The sequence below is a fragment of the Amblyomma americanum genome, chromosome 11 (genome assembly GCF_052857255.1).
Source record: "Amblyomma americanum isolate KBUSLIRL-KWMA chromosome 11, ASM5285725v1, whole genome shotgun sequence".
NCBI lineage: Eukaryota > Metazoa > Arthropoda > Arachnida > Ixodida > Ixodidae > Amblyomma > Amblyomma americanum.
This window is the reverse complement of record NC_135507.1, coordinates 40,610,303-40,626,547: the sequence shown is the minus strand read 5'-3', so window position 1 is coordinate 40,626,547 and position 16,245 is coordinate 40,610,303. Positions and strand designations below refer to the sequence as shown.

The 16,245-nt window shown below is 41.9% G+C and overlaps 1 protein-coding gene across 3 annotated transcripts in view; it reads right to left on the bottom strand.

Annotated features, from left to right (window-relative positions):
* Nucleotides 1–615: 615 nt before the first annotated feature.
* LOC144110172 (neprilysin-1-like) overlaps nt 616–16,245 on the bottom strand; it is a 35,741-nt gene continuing 20,111 nt past the window's right edge. For all 3 annotated transcript variants that reach the window (XM_077643006.1, XM_077643005.1, XM_077643007.1), the window contains exons 10-21: nt 14,440–14,665; nt 12,287–12,385; nt 9,574–9,651; nt 7,173–7,285; nt 5,945–6,003; nt 5,567–5,618; nt 4,985–5,052; nt 4,383–4,513; nt 3,703–3,768; nt 2,917–3,021; nt 2,699–2,775; nt 616–848 (exon numbers count right to left, since the gene is read on the bottom strand). In XM_077643006.1, the coding sequence (XP_077499132.1) occupies nt 743–848; nt 2,699–2,775; nt 2,917–3,021; nt 3,703–3,768; nt 4,383–4,513; nt 4,985–5,052; nt 5,567–5,618; nt 5,945–6,003; nt 7,173–7,285; nt 9,574–9,651; nt 12,287–12,385; nt 14,440–14,665 (1,180 nt within the window). In that variant the 3' untranslated portion in view covers nt 616–742. The remainder of the gene's footprint in view (nt 849–2,698; nt 2,776–2,916; nt 3,022–3,702; nt 3,769–4,382; nt 4,514–4,984; nt 5,053–5,566; nt 5,619–5,944; nt 6,004–7,172; nt 7,286–9,573; nt 9,652–12,286; nt 12,386–14,439; nt 14,666–16,245) is intronic.

Sequence of the window (16,245 nt, the reverse complement as noted above, 5' to 3'; positions counted from 1 at the left end):
GCGCTAGCATTGCTTATAACATTAGGTAGCTGCTTTACTACATGGTATACAAGGGTTTTATGTATTGCGGTTTAATTGAAGCTAACGCAGCGAACTACGGAAAGAAAATGATAGGTGTAACGTTAAGGGACCGGAAGAGGGCAGAGTGGGCGAGGCAATAAAGGCGTGTTAATGGCATCCTAATCAAAATCAAGATGAAGAAAAGGCTATTTAGAGGGCATGTAAGGAGAAGGCAAGATCACCGATGGTCCTCAAGGGTACAGGAGTGAATTCTAAGAGGCTGCAAGCGCAGCAGGAGGCGGTAAAAAGTTAGATGGGTGCATGACTTAAACCATTTCGCGCGTATAAAGGAGCCGGGGCTGACACAATACATATGGGGGATAACTTTGTTCCTGCAGTGAGCGTAGTCAGCTGATGATGGTAATTATAATAATTATTAGCAATTCACTGCCTTTGTCTGATAGTGCACTTTTGCAAAACTCTACTCCAACGTGCTCATGGCTCTACTCTCGCGGAGCAGCAAATGCATCATCTATTGTTCTACTAGTGATGACTCAGTAAATTACCTGCGAAATTGTTTTTTTGTTTTTAGGACAAAATACCAGTCAAAATGTTGTGAGGCTCACAAATTCGCTTGCAAAATGCTTTATTCTGAAAAGCTTCCGGCCCTAACTGCAATTTTATTGATGCAAGTACCATCAACAACATACAGATGTTCTGCGTCTTTTCGGGTGACCATCCTTCACCACAATGTACACCTTTCCTTCGGGTCTATGTGCATTGCTGAGCGTGGCCTGCATCCGAAGACACGAGAGAAGGCTTTTGTGTTTTTCATTGGTATATTGATTCTGAAAGGGAATGACAATTTATTCAGTGGCAAGCGGTAGCTCTTAAGACAAAGAGATACGCTAGAGGTGACAAAACCTGTCCACTCTCAGGTGCGTACTTGGCGCTAAGGCCCTGGGCAGCCGCATGGTGCTAACCAGGAAGTCTTGTCGTGTTGTGCAAAATTTTTCAACTGCAGCACCTTAGAGGAAAGTTGAGAACGCAAATCTTACAATGCACGGATAAGCTGAAGGGCGATTTGGTCAGATTTCGAGCACACCAAAGATGTGCTCCATATAGATGTGCTTGATGTGCTCAATAGCCGTGTCCAGCAGACGCGGCTGCCGAGAACAGCGTTTTAAAAACGACTAAAAAATAATACTCCGTATGGTTTTTCTAACACTCCCTGAGTCGGATAAGTAATTTACCGTTCTTGGCCTATGCGTTTAAGAAGCTATTAACCGTTAGCTCACAGGAACAGAGACGACTACGAACAGAGTCTTCTAGAAGGGGTTTACTTTATGTCTTCAGAGCCAGGCGATTCACAGGGCCCTAGTGCGCATGCGCAGAACGCAAACATTATTAGAGTGGTTGGGTTAGCGTCACCCGCTAACCCATACCCGGCGAAATGGCGTGCCTCTCCAACTCCAGATAGTCTTGGGACACAAGATTCCTCCCACGAAGCGCGGGCTACCGTCCTCACCACCAAATCTTTGTTGCCTTGCCACTCTGTCACGAGTGCCGCTAAACAAAAATCGAACCAAGCTTTTGTCTTTCTCAAGATTTCCAGTCCACAAAATTCCAGTCATAAAACTCCTGTAATTTTGATTTCCCTAGGATTTAAACAGCTGCTACGATTTGTTTAGTCTCCGTAGATATATGGCGCTAGGAATTGCGAAACGCAAAACAGGTTGATGGTGCTTGATTATGAAAGGGGTTAAAAGCTTTAAACATATTACCCCATACCTTGTTCTTATTAATATTCACGCTGGTCTCTTTAGCCTGAAGTAAATAAAGTGCAAACAAAATGTTACTTGCAAGGATTATGACTAAGCGTATTCATGTTCAGCCGAAATGGAGCTGGGAGCAGTTTACGCAATCCACATGTCGCCGGCGTCCTATTCTGGAGCTCCCCCTAGTGCACTCAGCAGGACGCCGTACACGCAGCACATAGGGGAACGCTAAATTTGGGTCCGCTTTTATAAAATCTAAATAGCCCTAAACAATTATAGAAGCAGGTAACACCAGTCGTCTCGATACTGTACTTTGCTCGTCGATGTTCTTTCTCATTATAGCTCGGTTATTAGTTGCGTGTTGTGTTGTATGTAGCCGCACAGTTCGGCCAGAGCAAAGTACGTCATAAATGAATTTGTCTCATTTTCCATCGATTCGGCTTTTTTTCATTTATTGAGCTTTTTATTCCGTCCTTGGATCCCGTGACTTCTATTTTCAAGGTGTGCACGAACCGCTCTCGGGAAAAATTGTTTTTGCCCAGCGATCAAAACGTCCAAGATATCGCCAATATTTGACTGTAATTCCAGGTGGCACCGTCAGTCACTGAAGGTTTCAACATTTGTTGGCTGTTTAAGTGGGTAAGGTTTTTAAAAACACCGTAGAAACGTTGGACTAAAATATAAGAAATTGCTCGGTGGGGAATGAACTTTCACGACTGTTGTGTAGTGAAAGCGCAGACCAAAACGCGTTCATTACCATATCTTGTGGCTGTGAAGCCTCAATATCGCAGCTGGCAGCACAGTCTATGTTTATTGAACCCTTTTTTGGAACGTTGAGGATCGAAAAAAGGTATCATGTTAACTGCAGAAACACCCAACGCACAAGCTTCGCACTAAAAAAAAGGAGCGATTGCACTCACCTATAACGGCTGGGGCTGTGCGGGTCATACTGTATTAGATACTTCAAAAGTTTGTCCCGGGATAAATTGCACCATACCTGAAAGAACAGGATTTTCTCTTTGAAGGGTATTATTTAAAGAGAAGATAATAGTAAGCGATTGGAAATCGTGTAAATATTACAGGCAACATAGGAAACTGAAAAGAAAACGGATTCGTCTAATTCGGAACAGGCACGTACCATGGCATTAGCGATGAAGAACAACTTCTTTCCGGACAAGTGCTCGAGGCCATGTAATCGAGTGTCCACCTCGTCGCATTTTTGTCGCAAAAGCTTGTTATACGCCTGGAAATAAGAATCGGTCTGATTACAACAATTACATGAAAAATGGCGAGAGATAATATGCACATTTCAATGATTTCTGTCTTGAAGCGGAAATCTTCATTAAGCTATAGGTAAAGCAGTCGTCGCCTACACCGGACAATCACCTTTAATGACCTTGAGCCCTACCACGTTAGCTGCGTATGTCTTATGTGGCACAATTGGGGTTTCGAACCCTTGACCCATCACCTTTAGTTCACCTTTGACTTTTGACCTTTGACCTTCGACACTGGGTGACGTTTGGGTTCACCCTTGACCTTACGGATGGCTGTCGCAAGCGTGTAGCGGAACTGCCATGGACGAGCCTCAGACGGTTACGAAGATCCCTTGCTTTTCGCTGAATCGTGGGGTAGCCAAGTTAAGCCAGTGCCATATTTCTAAAACCAAAATCACAGTCATTCCCCTAGCAGTTATTTTACCCCATCAGCGTTCCCTATTGTTGTAGCTTATCGAAATTCCAATCCGCCGACTTTGTTTAATTGAAACATCTTTGGAAAAAAGAACTTAATTTAGTGCCTACTGCGATTTCTAACTTTCTGAAATGAATTACTGTGATAGGCTACAGAATATAACTGTTCCTGGCTTTCCACCAGTAAACTCTCCATTATCTATGACCATTTCTCACTCGAGGATGCCGGAACTTACCTTGAAAGCTAATCGAATGCCGCCATTGTCCGCAATGTTTTCTCCCACAGTGTTGTTTCCATTCAACTGCATTTAGCGGAGAAAAAGAGCGCGAATGTTGTACAAGAGGAACGTTGTATAAAATATTACTTCCCAGCCATCAATTCTTGCGGTGCAAAAATCACTAGTGCCTGGGTACAACGCTCTGAATAGAGAAACAATCGCAAGAAGAGGAATTGAGTTCTGAATTTAAAGTGTTTTCTATAAAAACGAGAATTCGGCCATTTCCATTAAAGTTAGTGTGATCTTAACATTATCGCCGCTCTTAAAATTAGCTTAGCGCCATGACCCACAGCGTCAAGGGTAATCGATATTTCGAAATTCTAAATTATGATATGCCTATTACTAGCGACCCACAAGAAATCTCTAATTGCAGATAGGTGCTTAGCTCTACTTGTTACAATGTTAATCATTAAAAATTATCCTGCTTTCTAATTAAAATAATTCGCCATTGCCTGGTGTCCTCCAACACTGACAATAGTTTTCCGCAAAAGCAATGTTTTTACCCTAAAAAGCTTATTTCTGAAAACTTTGAAAGTCTTCCCTGAAACGCATGGTATATAAGGACCCCCTCTACAGGTTTAGTAGCATACTGTTAGTGGGTTTTTAAAGCTGCCACCAAAAACGACCTGGGTTCGTACCGTCATGTTCAGCTTTTTCACAAAGATCCGTCCGTATTGACGCCTGAAACAGTCCGCCTTTTCATTAAACCTAGCGCGGGTGCGATTGCTCCACCATTGTTCCAGTCGCCCGTTGTGGTTGAACTGGCTTCCTGCAAAGCATAAATAATATAGGCTAATCATAGCAAGTTGAGAGTGGATATTAGAAGTAAATTGTTATCAACCATCACCAGTTCAAGTTGGCATTAGTTTTTCTCGACATACGCTCATCTTTCTTGGCATCAATTGCCATAGATGCAGATCTTTTATGTTTTGTTGATGAGCCCTTAACCCTGAAGATACAAACGGGATTTCTCAGAATTTATTAAGTTTAACATAAAACTTCTGCATCTCTTTTCGTCTTTGTAGGCGTGATAATTTTCTAACCATATACATTGGTGGTTTAAAATTATACCGCGCATGTTCCACGCTCCATAAAGGAATGTAACTAGCACTAAATAACCAATAACAACTTGTTCTTTTGTCTCACGCGTTGCGTAGAGTGTTACGCGCTCTGTAGATTGTTGAAATGTGTTGTTTCGTTATCTAAAATAGCTTTGTAGAATCAAACACTCACACCTTACCCTGATCGTCAAAGCCATGGGTCATTTCATGTCCAACGACCGCACCAATAGCTCCAAAGTTGAGTGAGCTGTGAATAAAACAAAATATTGTGGGTTTAAAATTCAACTAGTTTACATCTGAGGTCCAATTCAAGCAGTGAATTACGATGCCATGTTCGTGATCTGAATGATCAGAATAAATTATATGTGTAGGTGAAGATTATAGCTGAGCTCAACATAAAAGCTCTATTACTCATTGTCAAAAAAATCATTTGTGCTCTCAATTCAGCAGTTCAACAAACCACGATATGTATTTAAGCAATAAATGCTGCCGCCACTTATTTCTTTGACTAACAACGTTGCGAGCGGGTTTAGTAGAGCTTTGCGCTCATATATAACGTGCTGGCTCACATGCCATTAATCATAGCCGCCTAACTCGACACAGAGTTTCATGTTGTTAGCTTAAATTCTGTTACCTACATCCAGAGTTTCAAAATCAAGCATTTTTTCTCTTGATAGAAAGAAATAGGCTGCATAGATCTCCGGTGAAGAAAATGTACACAACTGAGACTTAAGCACAAAAGATTGGATATGTAAGCTCACCGCGGAAGTCCATACTGATAAAAAACTCCTTGAAGTATTCCCGAAGGGTACACTGCAAAAGAGAAGTTAGTTACGTGATGCAAACAAAAGTGGAAGAATTGGTACCCAAGCAAGTCACTGCAGTAATGAAATTCGTCGACAAAGAGCATTGCACTGGATGTTTGTACAAAGCATTTCTAATTATTCGTAGTTTTGTTGACTCAGTCATGCGTTGATGAATTAAGTGCTTCAATCTGATGTTAATTTAAGCCACCAGCTCCGTTCAGCAAAAGTGTTTTTCTCATCCATTTCGTTCGACGGAAGCAAGAATGATGTTCGATGCTGCTTGCTTCTATGTAAATATGAAGGTGCACTGCCAGACACTTCTAAGCAGCTTACCCATTTCATTGCTCGTTGAGTCGTAAAAAGCGTTCACAAGAGCTGCGCCGGTGATCCAACTGCATTTTAAAGAGAATAAAGAAGTGTGGAGTTTTATTGAAGTTTTCTGACAAACAAAAACTGCATGCGTCGCTTTTTGAAAAGGCACGTTTGGGGCTGTACTTGGAAGTGGACATTGGCGCACGGGTTTTTTGACTGAACCTTGTTGGCGCACTAAAATATTCTCATAGATTATAAAGCCTTTCGTAAAAGCTTCTGATAGCGCTGGGGAGCGTCATGAGTGCGTTTCGACTTTTTGCTTTGATTACGGACATCAAGAACAAGAAATGCGTAGTTAGACAATGAACAGGACTTTTTCAGGTGCAGCTTGAAATAGTCCGTATTAAAAACTTGTTTTTTGGCCCCTTTGCGCTTCTTCCTCGTTAAGTTGTATATGGAAGAAAACAATTTTCCTGTCCTATTCAGATAAATCATATATGAGAGAGACAGGCATACATCCAAAGCATGGCCAAACAACCAAAGCGTAGGCGCCTTGCAGACTTCTCAAGGGGACGCCATATCTTTTATTATACAAGGCGACGATGTCAGCTTTCGCTTTTTATATCCTGAATTAGCTGAGCTAATCCACAGCCTAACATTTTTTAATCTTTCTCTCGCATATCGCAAAACGTGTGCACGGAGCCTTCTCATTCTGTTGTTCTCAGCTGAGTTCATAGCCCTACAGTGCTGTCATACTTGAGCAACACAGTTCTTAGCCGCAGGTGCAGATGTTTTTTCAAAACATTAGTGGGGCGAAGAGCTTGGAAAAGCCGTTTTTCCTGGATAAGTTCGCCGTGCCCCTATTTTGTTCTTCATTCAATTTCCATCATTCCCATCGTCCCCAGCATTGTCTGTATACTACATATCTATGTCTTCCTTGAGTTTTAAGAACAAATCAGGAGGAATATTGGATTTAATATTTTTCAACAAGACCTGCTTCAGAAGTAGTTATTTCCTAATGAGTAAAACAAACGAAATATGTTAAATTTCCGCTTAAACACACAATTAGGCAACGTAAAGTGTCTTCCTTGTCATATTAGCGCTGTAAATAACACAAAACATGAGAACGGGTTCTAAGATAACATAGTCTATTTTGGTTGTCATCCTGATGAACTAATATTTCTTATGAATGCTGAACGCGTACGTGTTAGACACGGGTGAAATATAGAGATTCACATGATACGCTTACTCCAACTCTCTCTTGTAGCGCTGACGCAGCTTCTCCAGCTTCTTTTTGCCATTGTTTGCTGCTATGTGATGCCACATTGTTAAGAACGCGCTCTTGGGGTCAAGCTGTGGAACCTGGAAGAGCAGAAAAGGTTACCATTCAATAGGGGTGAAATTGTGAAACATTCACAATATTGAAGCGAAAGCTTCACTACGTTACCCAAACCCGATTTCGCCGTGCGTTTCCGGTTCGCCTTCAAGTTAGCTATTGGTCAAGTGTGGCTATAGGCCTTGCATTATGTGGTCCACCAGTGTCACACCACTTGACCTTTCACTTTTTGATTCGCCGGCAGAGGGCGGTAGAATACGCCGCAGCGTTCATTTGGTGACCAATCTCGCGAGGAACCGTCAATTTAACTGCCCCCTGCCAGGGTGGCAGGGTAGGCGTGCTGCCCATCCAGTGTGCGGAACGCACGCAACGTTACAGACGCCAAGCCACGTCAACTTGCCCGATACACAACAGCTTTCGTTCACTAAAGAGGTTCAGCAATAGTTAAACCGTAGCTAATTTATTTTATATTCTGCGATTGCAAAGGAATGACGGCGGACACTAAATTTTTATTAGTGCGCGCAGGTGGCCATCTTTTAACACTTCTTAATGGTCTTCTTTCTCTGGATGCGGGATAAATATTGCAAAAACCATGCAGGCTCAGCCCACTACTTCCCAGAGCTTTCCGGCTGCACTGCACCCGTTCTCAAAATATGTGCAATGCCTCTCCTTCAAGTACTACCCTGCTTGACCAGGCTCTTTCGTGGGTGCAGTTTTTTTTTTACGACATAAACGTAATCGCCGTAAATCTTGTAGTCCTTCCACATATGTACATAAGCATAAAAGGTAGCGGAGACAGGACAGCTGAAATTCGTGGAAAGAAGCGCATCAGTTCCTGCAGAGGAAACGGAATTGCCGTGCATTAACATTTCGTAACAAAGTGTCTTTGCACAGTTGCACTGAAACTCTGCGAATACAGTATTTTGACTTCTTGAGCAAGGTTCTGGTTTAGCTGTACCTCCATAATAAGCCGCTATCGTGTTTATTTCACGGTAACAGCAGAATGTTTGTTCGGTGCATTTTCACAGACGGTCAGTACCTGTTTCATGTAGCTGTGAAATGATTAATTTTGTCAATTATAAACTTTGTGCAATGTATTTCCTTGTTCGATTGTTTACTAATTTGCCCCAGTACCCTTCTTCCACAGAAAAACTCCGTGAATGGCATGGTAGAAGTGTGAGGGCAACTGTTCAGCACATCGATAGAACCTTTCACCTTACATCTAAACATCGCGCCATTATACTTTCCGTTGCATCTTAAGGTGCTGTAATATTTCAAAGGTGCGAATTTTGCATCTAACGAAGAGTCCACTAATGTTGTGCTGCTTTATTTAAGCAGGCACATAGGAATGCTTGGCGAAAATGTTCAGGCTAGCGCGGCCTATATCAAAAGATTTTGTTTTTTACACATAGAAACGAGTTTACTTAAAACTAAGCTACTCTCAATCAATTCCTTTAAACTAATCGGATCGAGCTTAAAAATCATAAGTTGGAAAAAAGTGCTCACGCAGCGGAGTCCTCTAAGACTCCGGTAACGAGCCACAGCAGTCAACAAAACCAACACTTTATTATTTAGTTCCTATTAAGAAAGCCAGATGCATTTGAATTGCATTGGCGGCAGTTTCGTCTGCTTACTAGGTTTTTTTTAGGCAGCAAGAAAAGTTCCGGCGATGTTCAGGTTTGTAGCCGCTGAAAGCAAGTTTAGGTTATGGTTTCTGAGGGTTTAACGTCCCAAAGCGACTCAGGCTATGATGAACGTCCTCATGAAGGGCTCCAGAAATTTTAACCACCTGGGGTTCTTCAACATGCGTGGATATCGCACAGTACCCGGGCCTCTAGAATTTCACCTCCATCGAAATTCAACAGCTGCGGCCGGGGTCGAACCCGCATCTTTCGGGTCAGCAGCCGAGAGCCATAACCACTGAGCCATGGCACCACGGCGGCTCCGAAGACAAGTGTGTGGCTGTCATATATGTGGGAATAAACGAACTACAGCTTTAGGTTCTAAGGGAAAATAGAAGAAGTTGCAGCCTCTAGTATATGTGTTTTGAACACGAACTACGCTAGAAGTACGTCAGTTATGTCAAGGGAAATGCTCGTGCTTCAATATTTTTCGCAGTTATCACGCTTTCCATTGCTAAACACGTAGTTCAGCAATAGCACAGCAATTAATGAAGACCGCCTTATTCATAGTAGTGTATTTCAATATTTAACTCCTGTTCTTAGGGTTACGTTATTGTATATATCTATAATCAATGGAGAGCGTGTATAATGCAAATTTGCATTTTTTGACTGGCGGAAAGAAAAGCACTTACATTGTTGTAGAGGCCTTCAAGAAAGTCCAAATTCAGGCCCCACGAGGGGTAAGCAATTTTAGCTTCCATTTTCCTCAACTGGAATAGAAGTAAAGAAAGCTAGGGCACTACAAATACGTCAATAAAAGTATATTAGATTTCAGCAAAGTCCAAACCCAAAAGAGATAAGATATGTAGGCAAAAATAATCTGCACGTGTTCTGTTGCCAACGAAATAATATTGTGCTTTCCTTTTCATTTGCTGTCTTTTAAAATGATGTAGATCACTGAGAAAGTAAAGACCATTCTTCGCCATGCCGGCTTTTTCAGTTGCTTTCACAGACATTCATACAAGCATTTCAAGAAGAACGCTGCGCTACATGACAAGACCCAGGAAATAAGCTTGTTTCCTGTCTGGTCATTTCTCTGTTACGTCCCGTAGCCTGATTTTCTTCAAATTTTCTACGTAATCTGGGAAAATCAGCCACTCCTGTGAAATGAAAATTCAGGGATTTTTTGTGAGTTGATACTGGCTGAAAAAGATATTTTGGTTTTGAAAAGCACTTTTTTTAATCTTTAAAGGTATCAGCATGATGTACATGGCTAAGCGCGCCTCCAGAGGACAAGTTTTCACTGCCATAAACCTCTTGTGCATTCTTGAGTCTCCAATATTAAAGCGCCCGGGAGAAATTTCTTGCACACATCGGTTTGGCAATACACAAACAAAGCTGTCCAAAAAGTTTTATTTCGTACGAGAAACATTGGATAGAGAGCCTGCAAGTATTTCTGGCTGGATCAATGTTTGCAATAAGGCAGGAATTCTTTGCCAGAGCAGGATTTGAGCCAACTGCAGTCTCAACTGTGGAAGGCCTCATTTCTTGCTCTTTGAGTGACTGCAAGGAGTGCCCCGTAAGAAATTAAAATATAAGGAACGGCAACCAGTACCAAAAAAAGTCTAGAAATAGATGCGCGCATTACACTTTTTTTTTTACTTTCAGTAATGTGTTGCAACCACAAAACTGTGCAACTCTTCCACGCTCTGGCGTGGAGGTCTTTTATATCCCTTCAAATTACGTTAAAACCAAATACGATGGGAGACATCACTGTATTGCTCTCGCACACAATATAAGACACCGCATTCGAATAGATCTCAAGAAATTTGGTTCCCTAGATGTTGATGGGAGGAAAATTTTGGGCACAATATAGAAATAGCTGTTGTTTGCAGGAGCAAAAAAAATGCATGCATATTTCTGGCGCGACATGTACCAATATTGTTGGCAGTAGTCATTCTGATGAATATTCGATAACTAGCGAGTGCACTGACAGTGAATGAACTACCGAAAGGGAATGTTACGTTTGGCAGAAAGCCTATGTGTAACGGAGAAGAAAGCAAAAAGAGTTAGTGTGAGAATAACTATGATCTCCTGAGACCTAGACAAAATTATCTAAATGCGTTGGAAATAGCGTCGAAAATGCGGAATTTTATTTTAGAGCTCACATTCCCAGAACGTATCTGTGGATTCTCAAATATATTTAGGATGGATCGCAAGGCTTACAACTGCTATGCAATAGGCTTGAACCGTGATAAAGACTAGGTTAATTTCTATTGGCCAGCGAAAGATTTATTCTTTCCTTTCATTTTATGTTTTCATGTTTCCATCGCATCTCCAGTCATGGGCAAAAGTTACAGACCTCCCCCCCCCCCCCCCCCCGCCTCGCGTTCCAATGCTTGCCGCTCTGTATGGGGGCGCAGTATCGAAACCATCCGGGCTTTGTTAGGTGGCGCCCCCTTGCAGAGTGGCAAACTTTGGAACATGAGGAGGGGTCTCTTACTTTTGGCAGGGACCGTGCAGTAAGAGAAATGCAAATGCTGCAGAAAAGAAAGTTACCATACCGCAGAAGCAAATAGCGTACTATTCGAGTAACCAGGCAATGCCTAAATGAATCTAATCTAGTCTTTCTGTGCTATTTGACCGCCAGTTATGTCCTCCTGACCGGTTCTTTTGACACTTTTGTGCGATCATTCGGCCACCGGCTTGTCAGTCGATGTTCGAGCGATAATATGAAATGATTTTCCCGGTGTACTTACAATGATACATGGGACCAAATGAAGATTGGGATGATGATGATTATTATCAACTGCACTCGCTCAAGACAAACCTTGGCCAATTAGTGTCGTAACCCACTTGTTCTGTCGACACAAGGTGAGATCAACAACTTTTTTCCAAGTTCTTAATCCCACAGAAGTACGTGACTCACTAGAAACCAGTGGGCAGACTGCGGTACGCTTACAAAAATGGTCTATAGAAAGTTTATAGACTCTTAGAGTATGAAGCCTTAGAGTCTTATAGACTCTATTGCCATCCTGTAGATATTTTGTTTTGTCTATTCATAGTGTATAGACTGTCTATAGACAAAAGTGTACTAAAAGTGTATGGCCATAAATCAAAACATTGTCTATAGACTTTCTATAGACTTTTTTGAAGGGTTCGCTTATAGAGAGTCTATAGACTTTACAGACAGAAGACTATGAACCGTCTATAGACTGTGTAAAAAAAAATTCATTCCATTACTGGGACAAAACCTGGCCCCTCTCGCATACGAGGCGGACGCCAGAACCACTAGGTCACCGCTGCCGTGTCCCAATTTTTAGATTAGATGAACGCAGTTATCCAGGAAAGAAAAAAGGAAAAAGTTCTTTTGCACCAGCCGTAGAAAGAAATGTGTCTACGCACCTTAAGTAGCGCTTTTGCTTTAGTTGATTTATCCATCCATCGGTTGGTTGCAACTGATTCTTGGAATACTTCTTTTAGCCTGACTACAAGGTCTTCTACCTGAAGGAAAGAAACGTTTGCTTTGAGCACTGAAATTTTTTCGCTAGCTCATACGTGTTCTGGTGGCCTCCTCCAAGTTGTGTGGACACCGAAAAGCTCAAGTTTTCATTTATTTTGATTAAGTGAGAAGCCATTGACGCATCTAGAAAAATGCAGGGGCTCCAGAATTATGCCTTCTGGAACGCGTGTGCGAAACATTGGTGATAAAAATAGAAATTATTACCAAACTAGATCACGATATTATTCTAGGAATAAAAAAAATGCACCACGGAAACCTAAATCACGAAATATTTCTTGGATAGCAGTTATTGACATGACTGAAGGCGTTTCAGAAATCAAAGTACATGCTTGACGCTCAGATGATTGTAATATGATCGCTGTTTTTCTTAGCAGAGCCGCTTTGCTTGAGATGCTTTCCACAGAAGGAAATTATACATATTGAATGACCATATTTCTAAATATAAATGAATTTATACAACTTAGTAATAGCTTCCTGAACCCGTTAGATGCAACCAGCAGTTTAAAAATGAGTGTATTTTCTCAGAGCCTTTTTGTGAACTGCAACATTGCATTCAGGCTCCCAATTTATTTCGGGTTTGATATTTAGTAGAAGTGTGCATATGGCGGGCGCAGCAGGGGGCGACAGAAAGATAGGTGGGCGGATGAAATTGAGTTGGTTGCAGGGGATAGGGTGGCCGCGGCAAGCATAGGACAAGGTTTATCGGAGAGATATGGGAGAGGCCTTTGCTCTGCAGTGGTCGTAGTCAGGCTGATATTAATGATGATGATGGCCATATCAGCACATTCATGGTGACTCTATTCTACTCCAAAATGTAGACACCTCTGGAGCACAATTTTGGTCTGCTGACTTGCATTAGGCGTGTCGCTTTAGTGGGATAAATAGCGCATACTTGATTTGCTTCTATTTCTAGCACACATACCACGCGTATTTTTGTCAGATATACGGGGCTACTAATGCAGCGGTCTTTTTGTTATCGTTACTTGTGTTCCGAGTTCAGTGCTACAGTTTCAACTGATTACAATGCACTGGACGCTCTATTCGAAGTGTGGGGAGCAGTAAAGCTGTCAGCGCTGGCCGAGATGCACATGGATCATGAAAAACACACATACAAGCACAGTGCGTGTGCATTTACGGCTTGCCAATAATTCTTACATCATGTGCGTGATGCTATCCCCAGGCCGGCTTCTGAAGCTGTTGTACAAATGCTCTGAGCTTTACAATGACAACACGAGGCACGACTGGACGAAGCGCTTGGTCCAGTCCTGTCTAGTGTTGCCGTTGTAAAATTCGGCGCATTTGTACTACAGCTGTGGAATGCGAACTAGCCCCACTATCGCCATGTCCTTTTCTGATGTTTTTTTTTAATGCGAAAGCATTACTGGTCTATGTCGGCACCGGAAGTGCCCGCAAAATGTGTCCGCACAATATGGAAGCATTAGTGGTGCGGTGAAGTATATAAAGTGAGTGATTAAACAATATCTTGTCAGAGTCATTAGCCATCGGTCATTAACATTAGGCATTAATTAATTACCCTAATGAATGATCACAATCAGTAACGATAGGCAACTTCATTTATCAATTAGGTTGATGGTTTATAAAATGAGAGTAATTAATTAAGGTAAAATAAGATGCTAAATAAGGAGAGTAATTAGAGAGCCTAATTAGTGATATCATGTGACGTCATAGCGGTGTAACGTCATACCATGCGCCTGATGACGTCTCGTCTACAACTAATTAGAAAAAAGCAAAAACCAAGCCCTGATTGTTGGTGTGTAAGAATTAGGATTATATGCACGTTTTCAAATATTTCTAGAACATATCATATGACGTCATACTGACAACAGCTACCAAAGTCAATTGGGAGCCACCAACGTCGCGGCAAACACGAATGCTTTCGCATTTCTCCAATGCAGTCTCTGCAGTGCTAAGTTTTTTTTCATAGAAAATCGTTGGTACGTTTTCATCTACCATTATAAACTGTTGCGTTGGGGCAGACTAGCGCAATAAAAAAAGAAAATTTCCCGGTCATTACCTCACTCTTCGCTTCGGGGCTGAATTTTTCTTTCACGTAGAGGTAGCCAGTGATCTCCTTCATCGCTCTATTCATCAAGACCGTGCACTCCTCCCACCGAGGTCGTTTCTTCTGAATTCCTGACGTAGCCTTTCTGAGCTCGAAGAAAGCGTCCCTGATGCTCTCGGACGCATGTTCTGCCCATGTGAACATGACACGAAGACCGATGAAGTTGAACAACGTCACGCTGCGAAATGAATGTTTTCACAGATTATTTTTGCAAGCAATTCGCATTATTATATTTTTCCAAAATATTGCTTTCTCGAGCTTCAAGGCAAAAACTAGAAAACTACTGCATACGTCACAAGGAAAGAGAAAAACAAAAGCATCAAATTTTATATCCTTTTGGTCGAAACTCATCTTTTTCAGTCCATGCCCTACTTGAGGTAGAATCCAAAGATGTTGCTTTCTCGCGTGGTTTTCTTTTGTCTTTACTGAGTACAGGTGAATAGGAACCTCTGCCTTCCGTTCTTGGCCGATCCCCCAATGTGGGTATGTGTCATATTTTGAAAAGCTAACAACAACAACATCCGATAGGTGGCTCTCGCCGCAGCTGAAGATCTTTTCAACGCGTTTTCAGGGTCAAGTGAATAGCCGCGAAAAGAACAGAACGTGAAAGTGCTTTTGCTGTTAAACAAGCTCTTATTGCGGCCAATCTGCGCGCCATCATCCGCTGCGTTGGAGGAAAGTGGCTACGAGGAATGAACGTTGACGCTATGTATTAATGGCACCGCACTTTAACGCTTGTTTGAGTACGTCAAACTGTTTCGATAAGGCAGGACGAAGGTTAAAAGAGAAGATTGTTTTTTTTTGTTACGTACATGCTGCTTAAACAATGCAAACGCAATAAAAAAGTTGTACATGATGTCAACCTCTAATTATTTTGGCGCCTCCTCCTCGCAAAACAATAGCGCCACATTTCTGCCATTTATGCAAATTCCACTGCTTCGTGTTGCATAGCATACGCACTAAACAATTTGTGACCCTTAAGGGTGTAAATCAGCTGTTCCCAGACGAGAACCCTTTTCCAATTGTTAGGTGCTAAAAAAGGGTGCAGAGATCAGCACCCTTAATGAAGGGTGCACTTAGTGATACTTAAGAGGATATAATGGTTGCACCCTCATTAAAGGGTACTATTTTTCTATAACACCTCTACGAATGCATGGTGGAAGGGTGCTCCACATTGATCCACCTACGAAGCAAAAGCCTTCGACTGATGCGCGCCCTCTAAACTTTCTAGCTGTGCACACTTTCTTAAGGGCGCTGATCTCTGCACCATTTTTAACGCCCAAAAGGGTGTTCGTCTGCGGACGGCTGATTTGCACCCTTAATGGTGAGAATTTGTTTAGTGTGTAGCTTAAAGAAGTTCACCTTTGACTCCATAGTTTAGCTTTATTTTGGTATATTTTAAAAGAAAAATGAATGTGCTTTGGCCCGCCAGTCAAAAACGTTAATCTGCATTAAGAAGCTATAGATATCAAGTCCAACTCGCGACTTAAAGGATTTCCCAAAAGTAACGAAGCTGAATTTTTTGCTTCTCATTCAAATAGTAGAGCCTTTACGGCTTCTCTAAAGATCAAAACTTTCTCGGAAGGTGAAGACAAGAGTTCTCGTTACTGTACAAAGATTTTGAGCTTGAGGGCTGACATAATAGCTTCAATATACGACTGAGAAGCAAACCATGAAGCCTGGTTACTTTTGGCAAAGAGTGTACGTGTTGTGTGTTAGCGCCATGGGATCGGTTGATGTTTTAAAATGTTTAACTTC